At 37.4% G+C, this 19,705-nt stretch overlaps 1 protein-coding gene across 2 annotated transcripts in view; it reads right to left on the minus strand.

Moving 5' to 3' along the window:
* The window catches only part of CCDC191 (coiled-coil domain containing 191), an 87,161-nt gene that overhangs the window by 45,171 nt on the left and 22,285 nt on the right, over positions 1-19,705 (minus strand). For both annotated transcript variants that reach the window (XM_023213567.1, XM_023213559.1), the window contains exons 7-9: positions 19,416-19,569; positions 9,042-9,232; positions 1,196-1,445 (exon numbers count right to left, since the gene is read on the minus strand). In XM_023213567.1, the coding sequence (XP_023069335.1) occupies positions 1,196-1,445; positions 9,042-9,232; positions 19,416-19,569 (595 nt within the window). The remainder of the gene's footprint in view (positions 1-1,195; positions 1,446-9,041; positions 9,233-19,415; positions 19,570-19,705) is intronic.

Here is a 19,705-nt window from a genome sequence, read left to right on the forward strand (position 1 = left end):
ATCTTATGGGACCTCCACTGTGTATGTCGTCAGTCATTAGCCAAAACATTGCCATGTGGTGCACAGTATATTTTCAATATAAAAATGTTTAACCTTACTAGTAGTCAAAGAAATACAAATGTTGAAGCAATCATAAGATGAAAATAGAACATGCATTCCATTTTTAGGTATTATCCTAAGTAAAGCATTATGGATATGTGCAGATTTAGCTACTACGATGTTCACTGAAGCACTGTTCACAATGGCGGCAAACTGGAAACACCTTAAATTCCAGTAATAGAGGAGCTAAACAGATTCCAGCTTATGGTTCATTAAAGAATATCATGTAGCCATTACAAAATGGTGGCACAGAATACTAGTCCTCAGACAGGGGATGCGTATCACGTCCACTTGTGGAACTTAAAAAAACAGAGCTGCCCCACACCTGAAATTCTGTTTTAGTAGATGTGATCCTGAGGTATACTCTCAGTCGAGAACTACTATTGCAGAAGCATATGTAATGACAGAAAATGCTCGTGTTATATTGTGAAAATGCAATTTTTTTTTTTTTAAGAAAAACAGCATTAGTATTAAGAAGAAAAAAAACATGGCCTTCCTTTTCCTGAATTTTGGCAGACTAGAGTTTCTCAATGGCCTGACTAAAGAACATTTAAAAGCTAAATAAAATATTAAGAGATAAATTTGCATATGCTTAAAGACTAGATGGCTATACTTTAATATGTTATTAGTGATTATCTATAGATAATAGAATTGTAGGATGTTTTTCTGTGATTTTCTATCAAATTGCTACAATTAGTACATATGACTTTTCTTATTAGAAAAAGAAAAATTTTAAATTTCCCCTCTTCTAAGTCACAAATTCATTTGGAGAGGAAATGTCTGATGATCAAAAAGAGGAGTTCAAGAGTTACAGACAGTGCTTTATCTGTCTGTTCCTAAAGGAATATTTCACTCAGTTGTTTTAAATGCCCTCTCGATATTACATCCCTACTAACTTCCAACGATGCCAAAGTTTACATATGATTATAAAAAGGAGATTCAATTCAAGGAAATAAACACTGCCTGAAAGGTAGTGCATTGAGCAGCTCTAATCTTTTGATAGCCTAGACAAGGCAATCTGACGACGACTGACATACCAGCTATAAAAGCACAAACCTCAAATACAAGTGTTGACTAAGCAGGAAAAACAATGTACCTGTCCATTTCTTACTGGTGGACCCACCATGGCTGTTGCCTCCTCGGGGAGACTGATGCCTGATGACTCACTGGCACTGAGTTTCCCCAGTGATGCTGCCTTCAGCAGTGCATCCATCTTCTTCCTATTTTCCTCTTTTGTGAGAGCCAGCTCTCTCTTCAAGAGCTCAGCGCCACACCAATGCTGCCATTCTGTAAAGCAGTGTCGGAGAACTTGTTTCCGGTTATGCTCAGTGGCCAGCTGTTGTTTTCTAAGCAACAAAGCACTTCCATTAAAATAAAGAAGCCACTTACAGTTTGTTAACTGATAATATAAATGAAACATAAGTCCAAAAGGGTTCTAGAAATGTTCCATCTTAGCTCTCGCTTAACATTTTGTATTAAGCTAAATGAAGTTGCTTTATAAATTCCCCAGTGCAAAGGATCTCCTCATAGAAGGTGTCAGCGCTTCAACAGATTACCTTCAAGAAGAAAGAGGAACTGTTCTGTTCTCTTATGTCACAAAGGCATATTAAATTTTTTTGATTACCATAGTTTCTGAAAGCTTTTGGAGGGGAAAGAGCAAAAAGAAGAGGTACATAAGTAATGACTTTTAAAAGATGAATGCATGAGGGAGACAGAGGTTCAGCTATGCATGAAAATTTTAAAAAGACAGGTTTGGGAGAAAGAGAAAGGAACAAAATTATAACACTTAACAAGTTAAATTGTCAATAATTTAAGTATAAGGCTTACAAAAATCAAAGCAAAACTCTGAGGGTTGATCTTGTGAAAGAAGAACCGGCCAGGGAAAGGACTGCTAAAGAGTGGGACTCATTTCCCAAACCCTTGAACTGAATATGCATGTCTGCCCCAAGAAGGTACTTGCTAAGCACTAGATGTGTGAAGGGCAAAGGCAAGGCCCCTGGTCTCATGGAACTCATTTATTTTCTACACCTTCCTAAGAAAGAGCTCACTTTGATTCCTGGAAACTTTACAAATGTTAGGGAACACGACTAAGGGGAGGTTGGGATGTGGTATTACAGCCAACCACATTTTCTTCCCAATGGGAATCTCCATTAGGAGATTTGGTGGCAGTCAGTTGAGAATTCAAGCATATAGGTCTCTGAGATCTATCTATAAGTGAATGGTTATTATCCTGCAGAACTGAGCTGTGAGTGTGGTACTTATTATGTGGTATCAGGATCAGCTTTGAGGTTCAAAACATAATACTGTTTAGACACACACTGGATTGTATCTTGGAAAGGTGACTCATATAAGTTCTCCATCATACCATTTGCATATCCATTTCTGTTAAACATACATAATGCTTAACTCTCCTCATGGACTCTTTGAGGTCATATCAAGCATATCATAAAGTTCTTAACTCAGTGAGTCAGGAGACCATTTCTACAGTTCTTAAATGTTTATATGACCTTTAAACCTTTTCTGACCGCAACCTACAGTAAGAAAAAATGTCACATTGTGACTCAATATACAAGTTTATGTGTGTGTGTGTAAAAGTTTCACCAAATAATATTTACCTTTACCACAAGAGATATACTCTGATATCTCTAATCTATTCTATATTTCTTTTAAAAATAAGCAACCTTGCTAACAGCATATTTCATTATATTTAATTATTTCCTTCTAATGCATTGATAGGTACCCAATAAATACTTAGAGATTGACTTACTGATGGTTTTTCTAATAAAAGTATAATATAGGTGGTAATAAACATTTATGTGTGTTTTATGTAAATAAATATCTGAGACTGAATAATCTTGAAATAAAAATTTTAGAAATAACAATAACAAATCAGATAGCAACACAGGTAAGAACAAAGCTCCAAAAATCAGTGTATAAATAGTGAACAAAAAAAACTCTGTAACACTTTATTCAAGTGAGTAAAAATCATAAATTTCTATAGGATAGAAGATGTACATTGCTGTGTCTGATGAATGTGAAATTCAATTTCCATCAATCTGCTCTGGAAGGAGGAGTGTGAAATTTACCTGATGTATTAATTTCCTGTTTTTACAGCACAAACAGCCAAAAGCAGCACTGGTGTTTTGACTGTCAAGGAGATTATTTGGACACTATGAAAAGGCAAAGAGGAAAACACTTCTGTAAATATAACAAGACTAAAAAAGTAAGAAAATGAGTAAAAAAATGCATGTTCAATATAGGGCTTAAAGCCCACTCTATAATGGTTGTGTGGGGATATGAAAACGTCGTTGGCCAGGTGCAGTGGCTGATGCCTGTAATCGCAGGAATCTGGGAGGCCTAGGTGAGTGGATCACTAGAGCCCAGGAGTTTCAGACTTGGGCCACATAGTGAAACTTCATATCTACAAAAAATACAAACATTAGCTGGGCGTGGTGGTGAGTGCCTGTAGTCCCAGCTACTTGGGAAGCTGGAGCAGGGGGATCACCTGAGCCTGGGAAGTGGAAGTTGCAGTGAGCCGAGATTGTGCCACTGTACTGCAGCCTGGGCGACAGAGTGAGACCTTGTGTCAAAAAAAAAAAAAAAAAAGTCAAAAAGAAAAAACAGAAAATGTAGTTATGATATCTGTATTTGTGGTTTGAGGCAGAAAGGCAGAAGAACAGAAGCCAGAGATCCAGAGATAAGGATCGTTCCACTCCTGTTCTCTTGCAGCTCACTTCAGCCGAGTGATCAGTGCTGCATATGAGCCAATTTCTATACTTTTTAAAAGATGACACTAAAAACATATTTCTAAAAGCGAAAAATCACTTAAATTTCTTACACCTTAGTCAGATGCAACTGACTTTGGTATGCTCACCTAAAGAAATGGTTTCAGACATAGGTGCCAGATAATCATAAATGGAAGGGCAGAGTTCCCTTATGAAAAACAGTCTATCCCAATTTCCTTGCAATCTGAAATCAGGGAATCTGTAGCCAGAGTATATAAATTGACCATCACAATGATATATAACTGCATGCAGAGAAAGGCAGTCTCTGCTTATCTAAGAATATAAAATACAAAAGGTTTGAGTAGGAATTTAAGTATGAACCTTGCTGCCCAGGATGAACACTCAATGATACTGAGTGACTGGTGCATGTTGGGAACTTACAAGTCGGAAGAAGAATGCTGACTAGATATGGGACACTGGGCCAGAAAGTGAGTTTCTATGCCCCAGATTCATCCTCAAAAACAGTGTCAATAAGCCCTATTATGCTGTCTATCCTACAAGAGTTTTTTCTGAGAATCTAATTCAATTTAAAACAACCCTGAAAATATAGAACACACTTGACATGTAAGGTAATACCCACTATCTCAGGACAAGACTACTAGATATCTGAAAAGTGTCTTGAATGTTTTAAAAGCAAATGAAAAATGATACATATCACAAGCTGGTGATCTGATTGAGTGCTGTAATCTGATGCAGAACATAAAAAAGCAGTGACATGAACAGTTACATTTGGGACGAGCAGGTTCAGCAGGAGTAGGAATGAATAAGCTCATGCATTCAATAATGTGCCAGGTGCCCCCAGGGACAAAATGGAAGATAAAAACTTTGTTTTAAAAAGTTTTAAAGTGAGCCAGGCCATGAAAGCTTTGTCCTCTGCCTGTGTGACGGAGAGATCAGGAGCTCTACCAGGTGAAGATACCATGCGGCTTCTGGCTGCTCACCTGCGTACCCACGTGAGCAGAGGGAAGGACAATTGAACATGATTAACAGGCACACTCCGTAAATGATTTCCAAAAGAACATTGAAATCCGGAGTACTGGAAATGAGAATATCTGATGGCCTGTTTTCAATTCAGCCTCACGTCTCCTCCCCGCCTCCAGGTGAGCCTGGTGGGTTCACCCTGACCTGTTCTACACAAGCCTGCCTATATACTAGTTTATTAGTTCTTCTCCAAACTAAAAAATGCCCTTTTCTAGTGAGCCACATTCTGCCTCTTTCAGAAGGTGGGGCTCATGAATTTCTATTTCTAGAAAGCTCCTCAGAGGATTATAATGAAGGATAGCCAAGTGTATGTCACTCCTAAGTATTTATCTTATGGTGTCTTCTGTTGCAATTGTGTTAAATATTTGGGTACAATTTTAACTTCCCCATTTAGATAAAAAAAACTAGAAGGCAATAATGTTAAATACTTTTGTTCCCCCATCCTATCCCCAGGACTTAGGAGAGGATCTAGCATACCGTAAGCATCAGTAAAGCTGGTTGACTGAATTAATTTATCCCAATCAAACAGTATGAACGAATGAACGAACAAACAAATGAGATGGTTTGAAGAATGCCAAAGGGCCAGTTTTTCTCACTGGCCTGCCACAGTACCCTCAAATCTCTGTCACTCCCACTTTGGGCACTGTTTCCAGACAGTGTCTCTTAAAATTAAAAAAAATATATGTCCCAGGAGGGATAACATATCAAGTGAGAATTACAGTAACAAAGAACAAAGGGCTTGAGGGACAAAGGGAAGAGATAAAAGCATGTTCCAGAAAAGGCCCGGGGCACTGGTGCAGGAGAGGGCAGGATTAAAGACTGTGGAAGTTAATACAGAGAAGGGCAGAGATGTGCCCCAGGAAAGAATTGAGAAATCTGGGAAGTGGGGCTCAGGAAGGACTGGCAGGAGATTTTTAAAAATTTTTACTTTAATTTTTCCATAGTTATTGGGATACATACTTACATGAGTAAGTTTTTTGGTAGTGATTTGTGAGATTTTGGTGCAGATGTTGAAAACAAACCCTGTTTCTTCACAGTTTTGTCTGGGGCTAGTTGTAAATGCAGACGGAAAGGGGGAGAGGAGGAATGGAAGATCTGGAACCAACTTTCAAAAGTGAACATGCTAAGGAAATTGAATATACAGTTTAAATTTCAATATCACCATCTTAAAGGGCCTAATTTAGTGTGTGTACTAGAATTTGCTTGTATTACTAAGTGAATCCTCAGGGTTTGGAAAATTTGTTCATGTTGAAGCTGCATCACAATATTGTAAGGAAATTTTATAACATCATTACCATAACTTATTTTAAAATAATAAAGATGAACAAAAATAGAGTCACCACAATTCCTATTAGGAAAAGAAAGACACATTTTTAGAAGAAAAAAGTGGATGAATCCTTGCATTGCAAGTGAGACCCAGCACAGGCTCAATAAGGAAAGATGGTTGCTAAATTACAAATACTAAAAAGAGAGGGATTTGTGGTTGCTTCAGAGAGAAAGTGGGAAGAACAGAAAGAAAAGGGGGGAAAGAAAAAAGCCCACAAGTCTGGGCCTGTCGTGGCAGACAGGCCAGTGAGCGGAAATCTAGGTGGCAAACACACACGTCAGTGAGGGAACTAGAGGATGAGGACACAACTGACATTTAAATAATGAACATAATGAGTAATTTCAATGTCCAGGTGAGTGAACCACAGAATCACCTGTGTTTGGTCAATCTGGTCAGCGCTAAGTTTCTACAACGAGTAACCATGATAATAAATGCTCTCTCTTATCCCTGAGCTGTCTATTTAGAAAGAATGCTTCAAAACCCTATCAAGTTAAATTGCAGGAGAGGAAGCAATTGAGTTCTTCATTTGTTCCCTGACTTGCTTATTATTCAACAGGTATGGATTTGGTGTCCACTGAGGCTGCTCTTTGCTCTGTGACCTTGAGTCATTTACAGTCTCTGGGCCTTACTTTTATCATCTGTAAAATGAGGGGCTGGATCAGATGATCCCTGAGGTGCCTTCCTGCTCTGGGAGTTTTTTGCTCTATAGCTTTATAGTAAAAAATTATTATACGTTAAATATTTTCTAACTCTGTCAGTTAAAAAATGTTTAGTATCCATTCTAAACACTTAAAAATAGTCACTTGAAAATAATTCACAGACACAAGACAAAAAGTTCTGAGAAGATCTTTTTTAAAAAATTGGCACATTACGCTATTATGAAATCCCTATTTAGTGCTTTTATATTTAAACAGTTTAATTGGAATGGAATCTTAAATTTTCCAGATTTTCCTTATACAAGTTTCTTCCAGCATGTAAATCTCATAGGCCACTTTTAACTTCAACATCCAAGTGTCCACTCATTTTATGCCTGCATTCACACTGCATCCACATTACAACCCCAGTTTCCCTTCTTTATCCAACAAATCCTGCCAGCTGTTCCTTTCTGAGTGAGCTATCATTCTAATTCCTTGTATCAATCACCAGGTCCTCAGATTTTAGAAACAAACTATGTGTTGGCCTCTTTTTTTTCATCAAAGATTTCTCCCAGCATATCATAGGAAAGGGAAATTGACTAGGTCACCCTCCTGCTTAAAAAACCTTTAAGGATTCACCTTTTTTAAATTTTTTTTTACCAAAGACTACCTTAACTCTATGTCCTGGCATTCGAGGCCATTCAGAAGTTGATACTTGACGACCACATGCTTGATAATCTCCAGCCAATCCAGATGGCTGTGCTTCATGCCATCATCCCAGTCTCCCTGTCTCTACCTAGGAACATCCTGTTGAACATGAAGAGCTCAGATCAAGACCCATCTTCTTGATAAAGCCTTTCCTGGCACTCTAGGAATCTCCTTAGCCACAGCTACACATTCTTGTCATGTTCTCAGCAGCAGATGGAGATGTATTATTCAGTTAACAATACTCCTCAATACCTGTACAGTCTCTAGATCTTGTTTTGCCTATTCATCTGTGAGTTCTCTGAGGATAAGGGGCCATGCACCAGTCTCCAGGCCTGATGGTATCACAGGATTACTCAACTTTAAGGGGCACCATGCCCTTCTATGTAAAAATACTTGCATTTATCATTTATGCGATTTTTCATCCTGAATGAATGACAGAACTGCCAGTAGAGAAGTGACTACATATAAAAACATGGATTTCTCCCCAACTCCTAAGTAAACAAATGGTTCCTTCACATGGACACAGAGAGGGGAACAGCACACACCAGGGCCTGTTGAGGGGTGGAGGATGAGGGGAGGAAACTTAGAGGATGGGTCAATAGGTACAGCAAACCACCATGGTACACGTGTACCTATGTAACAAACCTACACATTCTGCACATCATTTATCACTTTTTTAAAGAAGAAATAAAGAAAAACAAACAAAAAACCAAATGGTTTCTTTTACATCTGTGATTTTGATTCAAGAATGCAAACTTGAACTTGTAAATAATAAGAAGAAAAGTATTTGATTTTAATATGATGGAATAAAGAAAGCCTCATTTGAGGACAGAATTCTGTGTCATCCACAAGCATAAGAAGGAGCTGTTATAAAGGTGTCAAAAAACCTCTAAATAAGGTGTGGAACAAAAGATGGTAGAGCGGGAGGAATCATTCTTGGCAGGTTGGCCCTCCCAGATGGATGCTCTCTGTGTCCTTAATTAACATTTTATGTGTACACAGTGATTTCTATGAATGAGAATTATTGGCATGTAAGCCAAACACCCTCTTTTGAATTCTAAGATGGTCCAGGGTACAATGCTACTACAGCAGAACACAAGGGAAAATCCTAATACTTGCTTCCCTTAAAGAAAGAAGATCATGTACAATGTATATTTCAGTTTAGTTTAGTTTAGTTTATTGGAGACAGGGTCTCACTACGTTCCCCAGGCTGGTCTTGAACTCCTAGGCTCAAATGATCCTCCTGCCTTAGCCTTCTGAGTAGCTGGGATTACAGGCACACTCCACTGCTCCTGGCTAGCATATTTAAATAATTTTGTTTACTTATAATTTTCAGTTAAAATTTTCTAGTTTGAGATGTAACAGAGAAAAACTGTGATTTCCATATTTTATAAGTGGATAAGATTACTCTAGTCAGCATGTGTAAAGTTTATTTGTGGATTCTTCAGGAGGAAAATATCCTAGATAAACATACTAGAAGGATTTTCACAATACAAATAATGATACCTGTTTTCTTCCCTAAGATCATTTTCCAAGGCTTGAGTCTCCCGCTCCACCTTCTGGGATCTTGTGTAGTCTCTCCAGGCCCGCAGGACCTTCAGCTGAATCTTCCAGTCAGACAGGGTCCCAGCTTTCCCCAGCTTAATCCTATGATCAAGAATCAGCTTGTGCCAGGCAGAGAAATACCGTTTTTGACACTGCAGTGGAAACATTAGGAAAATCACCATCCATTAGCACTAGTGTTTCTAATATCTAACACTGACAGCCCTCTCCTCAGATTTTCCCCTCACACTTATTAAAAACAAATACAGGAACTGTTGTCTTAATGGAAGGGAAGAGACAAAACACAATTCCTTTATGCTAATAATGACAAGGAATATTCAATCATGCAAATGAGGCATTCTCAGCCTCCCAACTTAAACTAAAATACTTCATTCTCATTGTAAGCCACCAGTCCCATGGGGAGCTGGAATAAGTCACATTTATGACATGAACCAAGGGGCTTGTTTGAGAAGCTTGAAAACCTGTCTCCAACATGACTCCCCTTGACAAGGTGTCTTGGAGCTCAAAATACCAACCATTTAATTCACCACCGTTTATAACACCACCAGTGCCCTACACAAGTGAACGTGAGAGATTCCATGAAGATGGGATGGAGTCTCTGGTCCCTGAGAATAAGACAGCTAAAAACAACAAAACCAGCTGGGCTACTACCACTGACCACTTTGGGGCTCTGGTGAGTCTAGAGAGACTAGATGTTCAGGCTGCCTATAATCTTCCACTACATGCATTTGACAGCAAATTAGACAAGGTCTACTGACCCTAAGGATGTCCCAAAGCAGTACTTGACTCACGATCCTAGTCTAAGGAAATCACTGAGACCTAGTCCTTGCCTGTATCTTCTCTCTTTTCAGCAAACTTTACATTCCTTCTAGATCAAATTACTTTCAGCTTTTGGCCTTGACACCAACCATGCCATTTCATAGTTTCCTATCTATGTTCACATTGGGTTGGTGCAAAAGTAGTTGCGGTTTTTATCATTGCTTTTCATAGCCAAAAACTGCAATAACTTTTGCACCAACCTAATACTAATTTATCTGTCTCTCTTTTCTGCCTTCTTTCTGCCTAACTACTTCGGTAGTCACCTCTCTCAGGAAGCCGTCCTATTACGAATCCCTCTACCTAAATGTCACTGCCCATCCACTGTCTTCCTAAAGCAATCTATGCTTTCTTCAGCCAAAACGCCCAACACACTATATCATAATTACCAGTTTACCTTTTTCCCCTAGACTGTGAACCTCCTGAGAGAAGGGAATAGGTCTCATAAATGGGAATGGTAAATATGACCGTGGCATTGAGTGTGGGGATCATGAAAACAAAAAGTAACCTCATAGAAAGTGACTTCTTGGGAAATATGGAGGATGCCTGATGACCAGTTTCAAGGATGTGCCAGATTTATCAGGCAAATATTTACTGCTTCTTTCTCTATAAAAATACTTAGCTTTCTTCATTTCAGCATTTACTAAGCAACCATCACTGCGTTTCAATTTGGGGACTCTGCACAAAATTGTTTGACATGACCTCTACTTTTGAGAGGTTATAGGGAAAGAGGATATATCAATGAAAAGACCAATAACATAAGGAAGCATCTACTAGAATTCTTAGAAATTGTCCATTTGGCCAGAAATGTTTTCCAAACAGGGTATTAGTTTATATTCTTGTTTTAACAAACTAAACAATATTCTTCATTATAATTTCTCATTAGAAGAAACCATGGCAAACTTTAAAAAGCCCTTTCCCTATGTCAAATGAGGCACATGTTCTAGACCTCCACCTCATATCTCTTGGAAGGGATGAAAGAGGGGAAGGGAGAGAGGAAGGAAAGGATATTTGCTGAATACTGGACACTCTTTCAGTTGTAACAGGGAGAAAAGATATAGCTGCCAGGTTGAGGGGTATGCCTTTTGCATCATTTGTTTACCTGTTCCACAAAATACAGCATGAAAAAAAATGGTGTTAACTTGTGTGCCATAGTCTAAAGAAAATGTTCTGTGTCTGTTTACCAGGTCCCTTTAAGAAGTCCTCTTGAATGACTTGGTAAAATATTCTATGTGTAGCTATCTCTAATTTTAACTTCAGGATTATTTCAAATGATGAAAAATAGTACAAACATAATCCATCTTGATAATAATAACACTATTAATAGTGTCCTTTGATTTTAACATTCCTTTTCTTTGTAAAGTTCAAAGCATCTTACATGTACTATATTTATTAATTTGCAAACCATCATTATAAAATAAAGATTGTAAATATTATTATGATTTACTTCACCAAGCTAAAACTTCAAGTAGAGAAAGGTTTAATGACTAAAATCACAAGTAAAGAGTTAGTGGTACACCTAAGGCTGAAACTGAAACATTCCAGCATCCTGATGACTCTAATCTATTAGGCAAAAACATCTCTCCTGAAAAAGAAGGGCACATTTTTTTGCGCTTTTATAGTGAAAGAAAACTCTATGCATAACTTACCATGGTAGAAAAGCATTGGTTAGGGACATATCTGAATGTAGGACGGGAAATTTTGAGTTTATAAATTCTATAGTCAATATGTTTATTTAAAAATACTTATGTTGAGACTTTGAGACCAAAATGATCAGTTTTAAAGGTCTATAATTCAGGTTCACCACAGAGAAGCTAATAAGAGCAAAGTGACAGACCTGTATAGCAACTACTTTCTTGAAATTGACTTGCTATTGGTTTTTTCCCTGCCTGCTCAAAAAAAGCAATCCCATTAAAATTTAAATTAAAAAAATAAAGTATGAATCAAGAATAGATGCTTAGTTATTCTTGATTCATAGCAAACATTATCCAGGTATACAGGAGTCCCATAAATGTGTTTGAAGAAAATATTTGGGAAAGGAATATACTCCGTTCCATCTTCTCTGGAAGAAGATGCTAGTTCTGTTTTTATTTAGAAGGGTGGCACACTTCCACAGTCCTGAACTATTTATTCTTTCTATTCCTCCCTACCCCTAGCTTACTTCCCGATGCTCCCAGACCTGCTTCTCCTCATTAGTTTTCTATACTTTGGAACTACCATAGCGCTCTATCCCTTTGCTTTTTAAAACAAGACATATGATTTAAAACCACAACTGGGTTGGAAGAGGAATACGTTCTGTTTAAGCCAGGCGAACTTAAGTTTTATCTAGCTAGGCAACTAGTCTGATTTCCCTCCATTTATTTCCTAGTTCATTTATTTTTGTACCGTTTTTAGTTCTGATAGATTTTCAAATATAGTCAGGCACTCTTTTCCTAACTTCCATCATCTCTTTATCATAGTTGTGGTAATAATTAAGGCTTGATATAGGTAAATAAACTACAGAAAGTCACTGGAGGAAGAACTGTTCCTAAGTACCTATCTATAATAATTTCTAAAATAAAATACTACCTGGTGAAATTTAGAAAGTTTTAAAGTGAAATGGTATCCTCCACACAAAATCTTCCACAATACATCATTTGGTTGTTAAGGATTCCACTGAAGAGAAGAAATGACAGCTCGCTCTGCTAAATTTATTACCTGCACTGGAGTTGCCCTCGTTCTGTTAGCCAGAAAAGCTCTTCCCTGAAGTGTAATCACACTACTGTCACTAGGAATGATTGACGTTAGGTGGAACAGCAATTTGCTATCTAATCTTCATTGTAATTCTAACCCTGTCACTAGAAATGCTTGTTCTGATTAATGAAGCGGGTAACTCATCAAAATTCCTCAGCTATTTCTCTTTTGTCAGAAAGTTCAGTGATAATTGCATCAAAATTCTCCCTCATGGAAAAATAAACAATGAATTGTTAAGAGGACAAAAATGTCAACAAGTTTACAATTTATTTTTGCTGAATAGAACTCACTTTGTTGCAACTAATGGTCTAGGGGAGTTGGCAAAGGCTGGAATGTCAGGAAGAAAGCTACATTCCACACCCAGGCCCCTAAGTGACTCCTTGCTGTTCTCAGGCCAAAAGAACAGAAACTTATTCCCTTTTCCTTTGCGGGCTACTGTGGCTGGGCAGAAGACACCACAGATGCTATGAAGTCCCTACGGATTAGAGAGTTAGTTTTAAGTTGAAATGAGGAAGGAAAAAAAAATTTAATAAAAAATGGGATCTTTGTCATGGCAAAATAAATCTCCAGTAGGAAGTGCAGTATTGAATTCTGCAATGGAAAAGCAATACCCCGTGACCCATCCTATTCCTGATTTTCATAATTTTACCCCGAAGAAAAGACAGGAAATCATGGTAATCCTCAACCCCAACTATATATGCTCATAACTAATTGCATTAGAGAAAATATACTCAGTTCCCAGAACACAGTGCTAAGCTCTGAACTTGCTGCTGGGTTCCATGGAAAAGCCTAGAAGCCTAAACTTTGACAACCATTGCCATGTGAAATGATACCCCTGGCTATAGACAAAAAAACTACTTCTGTTATATCCTGGAAGATGTGATGTTCATTTTACTTCTATATGAAATTTCTTTCTCCTTCTTCATTTCAACTTAAAAAAAAAAAAAAAAAAACAAACCCAAACCCTATCACTGTCCTAAAAGCAGAACCAAAGAATAAACCTTTACCCAACTTCAAAAATTATCAACATTCTGCCAATCTTAATTCATCTCTCCCCCAACCAACTTTTTTTCTGACGTATTTAAAAATAAATCACAGATACCTCATATTGTATCATGCTATCCATAAATATGTCAATATGCCCTTACATAAGGCCATTTTATAAGTTCTTAATTCTGCTAAAAAGTTTCAATTGATAATATTGCTGTAATTATCTAATAGTTACGCTGTTTCACTCTAGAAATAGAATTTCAAGAAGCAATTCCTTAGTTTCACCAAATAGTAAATGCTTAACCAATAAAATTCTCTGGGTTCTTTACAGCAGAATGCCCACAATGCAGCCTATCACCTGACCACACATTAGGATGGGGCTCCTTTCCCAAGACCCTGAACATGAGTTCTCGTGACCTCAAGTCTGTAGAAAAGGCAGACCTACGGCTCCCTATCACCTTCTCTTTCCCGTCTTTCTTCATGTCCCTTAGAGACCTTCTTTCCCATCTCTACCAAAATCCCTGTTATCTGCCCACCCTTCATCCTTGGCCCCCACCAGACACACACAAACTATGCCAGGAACACAGCTCACTTCAGAGTATATCAGACAAATGCTTGATTCACCTCCAGGATACTGTGATAGTACGACAATGACGTGGTACCTTTCATTCCTCACCCACATGGCTCTCAAGATCCTTATGATATTCACCTGAAATGTCTAGTGTTTAGGGGGGAAATAGTCTATTCTATACAATTTTAGGGAATGGGTTTCATTTACGCCAAAGTCTCTTTTTTCAATTTTTAAAAATCAAAATGTAATCAGTACTTGTTTTGAAAGACAAAAAAATCATATATTTAAAAACAGGAATCTCTGTAATAAAAAAGGCTTCATGGAACTTTGAAATGTCAAACACTAGCACAATGTTTAGGTAAATTGGTCCTCACTGTCCCCTCCGTGAGAATGGGACATCTGGGTTACTTATAGGATGAGGAAAGAAAGAATATAACAAAATAAACAATTTCTTTACCAAAACTGGTAACATTTTAGATGGAAAATTTCTACAGAGTTGGCTACATAAAGTAAAATATAATAATGCTTTAAATCCCTCCCAAGACATATACCACACATTGCCCTTGGCAATAAACCTAGCGGGGAGAGTTACATGAATCCCAATAATCTTCGTGTGTGTGCTGGCATTTCTCTTTTTCTGTCGTTTTATTTCTAAAGAGGTTTTTCTTTTATTTCCCTCCCCTAACATAAGAAAACACTGCTAAGAGGATGGTTGCTATGTGTCAGCTCAGAAACGGTTTTGCCTCAGTGCTGTGTAGGCAGTCCTGATAAAACTAAGATCTTTGGAAAGGAATCATGGTATATAAATGAGATATTTAACTACAGTTTTCGTCATTCTGTCAGAGAAAAACTCCAGGCTTCTTTTCCATATATAGTATCCCTACGTTTCCTTGGTTTAGTTTGAGGTGGACTTTTGGAAGGTGCTGTGCCACAAGCATAACTATAATGATGATTTCTTTGGATCATTATTATTTTATTCTTTAACAGAAAAATCCAACCAAATAAACAAACTAAAACCTTCCCCCAAATAATTAAGATGTAGGTTAGTGTCACCCATATTTTATCTTTCTCTTCAATTTTCACAAGCAGCAAAGGTCATAGAGTTTCTAATCTTAGGAAAACCAAAATGTATTTCAGAATAGGATGAGAATTAAGAAGGCCATTTTCCAAATAATATAAGAGTTTCACAGTTAATCCTTTGTTGTTTCTGCTAATTAGCAGTGACACACAGATTGCTGAATCTCCCCCAAGAGATTTCACTGTAAGATCAAAGAGAAAATGGGATAGGCTGGAAGTAGAAAGCTTCTATACAAAAAACAAATGTTTTTGACAAGACAAAGAGACCTGGTGATGAAAATGTGCAGAAAAGATGCATCAATAGTGCTGAACTTGTGTTTTGATAAGAGAGCCTGCACTGTTTCTCTCAGTCTCCTATTAAATAATGTGGCCCAAAAAAGATGTTAAGAGATACTCTGGGAGGAACAAATAAAATCCAGAATTAGGTGGGGCGCGGTGGCTCACGCCTATAATCCCAATGCTTTGGGAGGCTGAGGTGGGTGGATCATGAGGTCAGGAGATTGAGAACAGCCTGGCCAACATGGTGAATCAAAGTTCCATGTAGAAGTGGTTGATTGCAGAGTGAGGGCAGGTAAAACACAAGGTAAGCCTAAAGTATCTTATGGTGCCAACAAAAAAGGAAGTGTCCAAAATAGGATGGAAGCATGTTGAAAGAACAAAGAAGCCAACTTATAGGTTTCCCAATAGACACATTGAAACAATCTGAATAACCAAGTAAACAACAACAATATTAGATTATGACCCATAGAATAAAATAAATATCAATGAGCTCATACTGAATAAATAATTACATAAATGAATGAATACATAAATACACACATATATATATACACATAGCTGAAGGAGAAGGGACCATCTTCCTTCTAGAAGAATTTCAATTAATAAGTATAGAAGAAATGATGGAAACACAAAATCACCATTAGACAAATACAACATTAATAATTGCTGCAGGCAAGAGCCACCAATGGATATTAACTTTAATGACTGACAGTTTACAGAGAAACAAAATATTTTCATAGCTTCACAGTATCTCCTGAAAGACAAGGAGAAGGAAAAATAGCAACTTTACAATGGAGAAACCCAGCACACACCCTTAACCAAGTGATCGAAATTAACGCCAGTATTTATGTCCTCCTTGTTAGGATATACAGAGAAGGGCACAGTATCACATCTTACAGCATTCTTACCAAAAATGCACAACCTTAAGCAAGGGGGAGAAAACATAAAAACACCCAAAACGAGAGACAATTATACAAAATATCTAACCAGTTCTCTTCAAAAATGGCAAGATCATAAAACACTAGAAACGTCTAGTGTTTTAGACTAAAGAAACGTCACAGATTGGAGGAGACTAAGGAGATGTAATAAATAAATGCAGTGTGAAACTATGGATTGAGTCCTGGAACAGAGAAAGAACATTAGTGGAAAAACTGGTGATATTCTCATAGGGTCTATGGTTTAGTTAATGGCATGTAACGGCAGCATACCAATGCTAATTTCCTAGTTTTGATAATTATACTATGCTTATGTAAAATGTTAACATTGGGAAAAGTCGGGTGAAGGTTTGTTGCAGGAAGTCAGGGACCCTGAATGGGGGGACCGGCTGAAGCCATGGCAGAGGAACATAAATTGTGAAGATTTCATGGACATTTATTAGTTCCCCAAATTAATACTTTCATAATTTTTTACACCTCTCTTTACTGCAATCTCTGAACATAAATTATGACGATTTCATGAACATTTATCATTTCCCCAATCAATACTCTTGTGATTTCCTATACCTGTCTTTACTTTAATCTCTTAATCCCATCATCTTTGTAAGCTCAGGATGTCGCCTCATGACCCTGTGATGACTGCGTTAACTGCACAAATTGTTCATAAAGCATGTGTGTTTAAACAATACGAAATCTGGGCACCTTGAAAAAAGAACAGGATAACAGCAATGTTCAGGGAACAAGGGAGATAACCATCAGGTCTGACTGCCTGAAAGCCAGGCAGAACAGAGCCATATTTCTCTTCTTACAAGAGTGAATAGGAGAAATATCACTGAATTCTTTTTCTCAGCAAAGAACAGCCCGAGAAAGAGAATGCGTTCCTAGGGGGAGGTCTCTAAAATGGCCGCTCTGGTAATGTCTGTCTTATATGGTTGCAGATAAGGGATGAAATAAGCTCCGGTCTCCTGCAGTGCTCCCAGGCCTATTAGGACGAGGAAATTCCCGCCTAGTAAATTTTAGTCAGACCGGTTGTCTGCTCTCAGACTGTCTCCTGATAAGATGTTAATGACAATGCATGCCTGAAACTTCATTAGCAATTCCAATTTCACCCTGGTCCTGTGATCTCGCTTTGCCCCCATTTTCCTTGTGATATTTTGTTACCCCTGAAGCATGTGATCTCTGTGATCCACACCCTATTCGTACACTCCCTTCCCTTTGAAAATCACTACCAAAAACTTGCTGGTTTCGCGGCTTGAGGGGTATCATGGAACCTGCCGACATGTGATGTCTCCCTCAGACACCCAGCTTTAAAATTTCTCTCTTTTGTACTCTTTCCCTTTATTTCTCAGACTGGCTGACACTTAGGGAAATAGAAAAGAACCTACGTTGAAATACTGGGGGTGGTTCTCCCAATAAAGGTTATTCAGAAACTCTGCACTATTTTTGCAGCTTTTCCATATCAAATATTTTAAAACTAAGTAATCTGTCTTAGATGGGCTACTAATTTTGTAAAACTCTGCATATGTGTCTAACATTCATATTTGGCAGTTCCATCTAAAATATATATGATTGTACAGTGGACTTCAATACAATTTAAACATTTTTTAGAAAACATATCTTATTTGTCTTTAATTTGTTGGGAAATGTATCATGGTACTTTTTCCTTATGCTTTCTCAAGATGACTCCCTGAATACTTGTTTCTCTTCTTATTTTCTCTTTGAAATCCGAACTGTTATTACATAGGAGGAATACTAATTCCATTTGTCTCATGAAGAATGCAGAATCTAAGTCTTTGCTAACTTTTCTCAAAATGTTAACTCCAAGTCTTACATTTCTTCCTACTACTTTTCCTTCTGTTTTCCTGAAGCCAAAACTCTGACCAAATTTTTGTTGGTTAATAACTGAGTAATTACAACCTCTTATCAGCTCAAAATGCCACCATCAAATATGTCTACTGTTTTTAAAAAATCACTTTGACTACTTTTTCCTTCATATCTTTGTTATCCATATCATATTCAAACTCCTGTCACTGATTTCCAGGACCTTTGTAAGTCTATCCCTACATTTATCAAGCTCCCTCAGTATCTTCATACTTATATTCTCTTTTCTCTCGCTAAATCCATTCATTCACGTATTTATTCAATTAACTTCCTCTGAATTTCAGCAATGCCTAAGGCCCTGGGGTGGGTGTTGTAGGATATGTAAAATATACATATTTATCTTTTCTCATCTAACCCTCTCATTTACAAATCTGCCAGGTAAGTCCTTTTACCTGAAATGTTATAATCCCGAATTTCATACTTTTATCAATCCCACTTTGTTGAATAAAACTGCTTAAGTAACCTGAAGAGGATATTTACTTTTATATTAAAAATCAGCAAGTTATTTTTACAAAAAGACTAAGTGAAAGAAGGGAGAAAAGGTAAAATAAAATGTAGACCATTAAAAAGAAAAGCACAGGTATAAACGTATCATTGCCTTAGGATCAGAGCTACTAAAAGGCAAGTAACCAGTTCTTGTATCTTCTGAATAATCCAGAACACAGTGGTCCTTATGACTGTCAAAGTGGAAGCCAAGATTTCAAAAATTGCCAGAGAGCTACCTTAGTTTAAGGTTAATACTAGTTAAATGCTATTCTGAAGACGTAATTTAGGAAGAAGTCTGTAATTTACCCACCTCACCCCAGTAATTTCCCAGGATCCCACCAGAGTATATAAAGAACAGCCTCAGAACAGGGGATCTGTGTTCTGCCCTGCATACCAGGTAAGCTGGGCACAAAGAACAAATGGCATGAGCAGTTTTGGTATTTGTGATGAGGTTCAACTGGACTTAGTTTTTACTTTATCCCATCTCTGATGGAGCTCTTTGTCATTTATACTACAGAATGCTAAGTAAAGAGACATTGCAATTCCCACCTGTTGATTTTCTTTGAAAGTTTGGATTAATAATTCTTTCAATTTCCTTTTTCTTTCTTTTGCCATTTTTTCCTCATCCAGAAGAATGTGAGTACTTTCAAACATGACTTTTTCTGAACTATTTTGAGAATTCTCTTCTTGCCTTTTTTTCTCTCTATTAATAACAATTAAAAAATACATGTATATTTACAATAGATTTAACAATAAGCAATTACAACCTACTGTAGCAGAATAAACACTGAATTTTCCTTTGGAATACACATATTTTTAGATCTGGCTCTAAAACTACA

Source organism: Piliocolobus tephrosceles, chromosome 2 (assembly GCF_002776525.5).
Source record: "Piliocolobus tephrosceles isolate RC106 chromosome 2, ASM277652v3, whole genome shotgun sequence".
NCBI lineage: Eukaryota > Metazoa > Chordata > Mammalia > Primates > Cercopithecidae > Piliocolobus > Piliocolobus tephrosceles.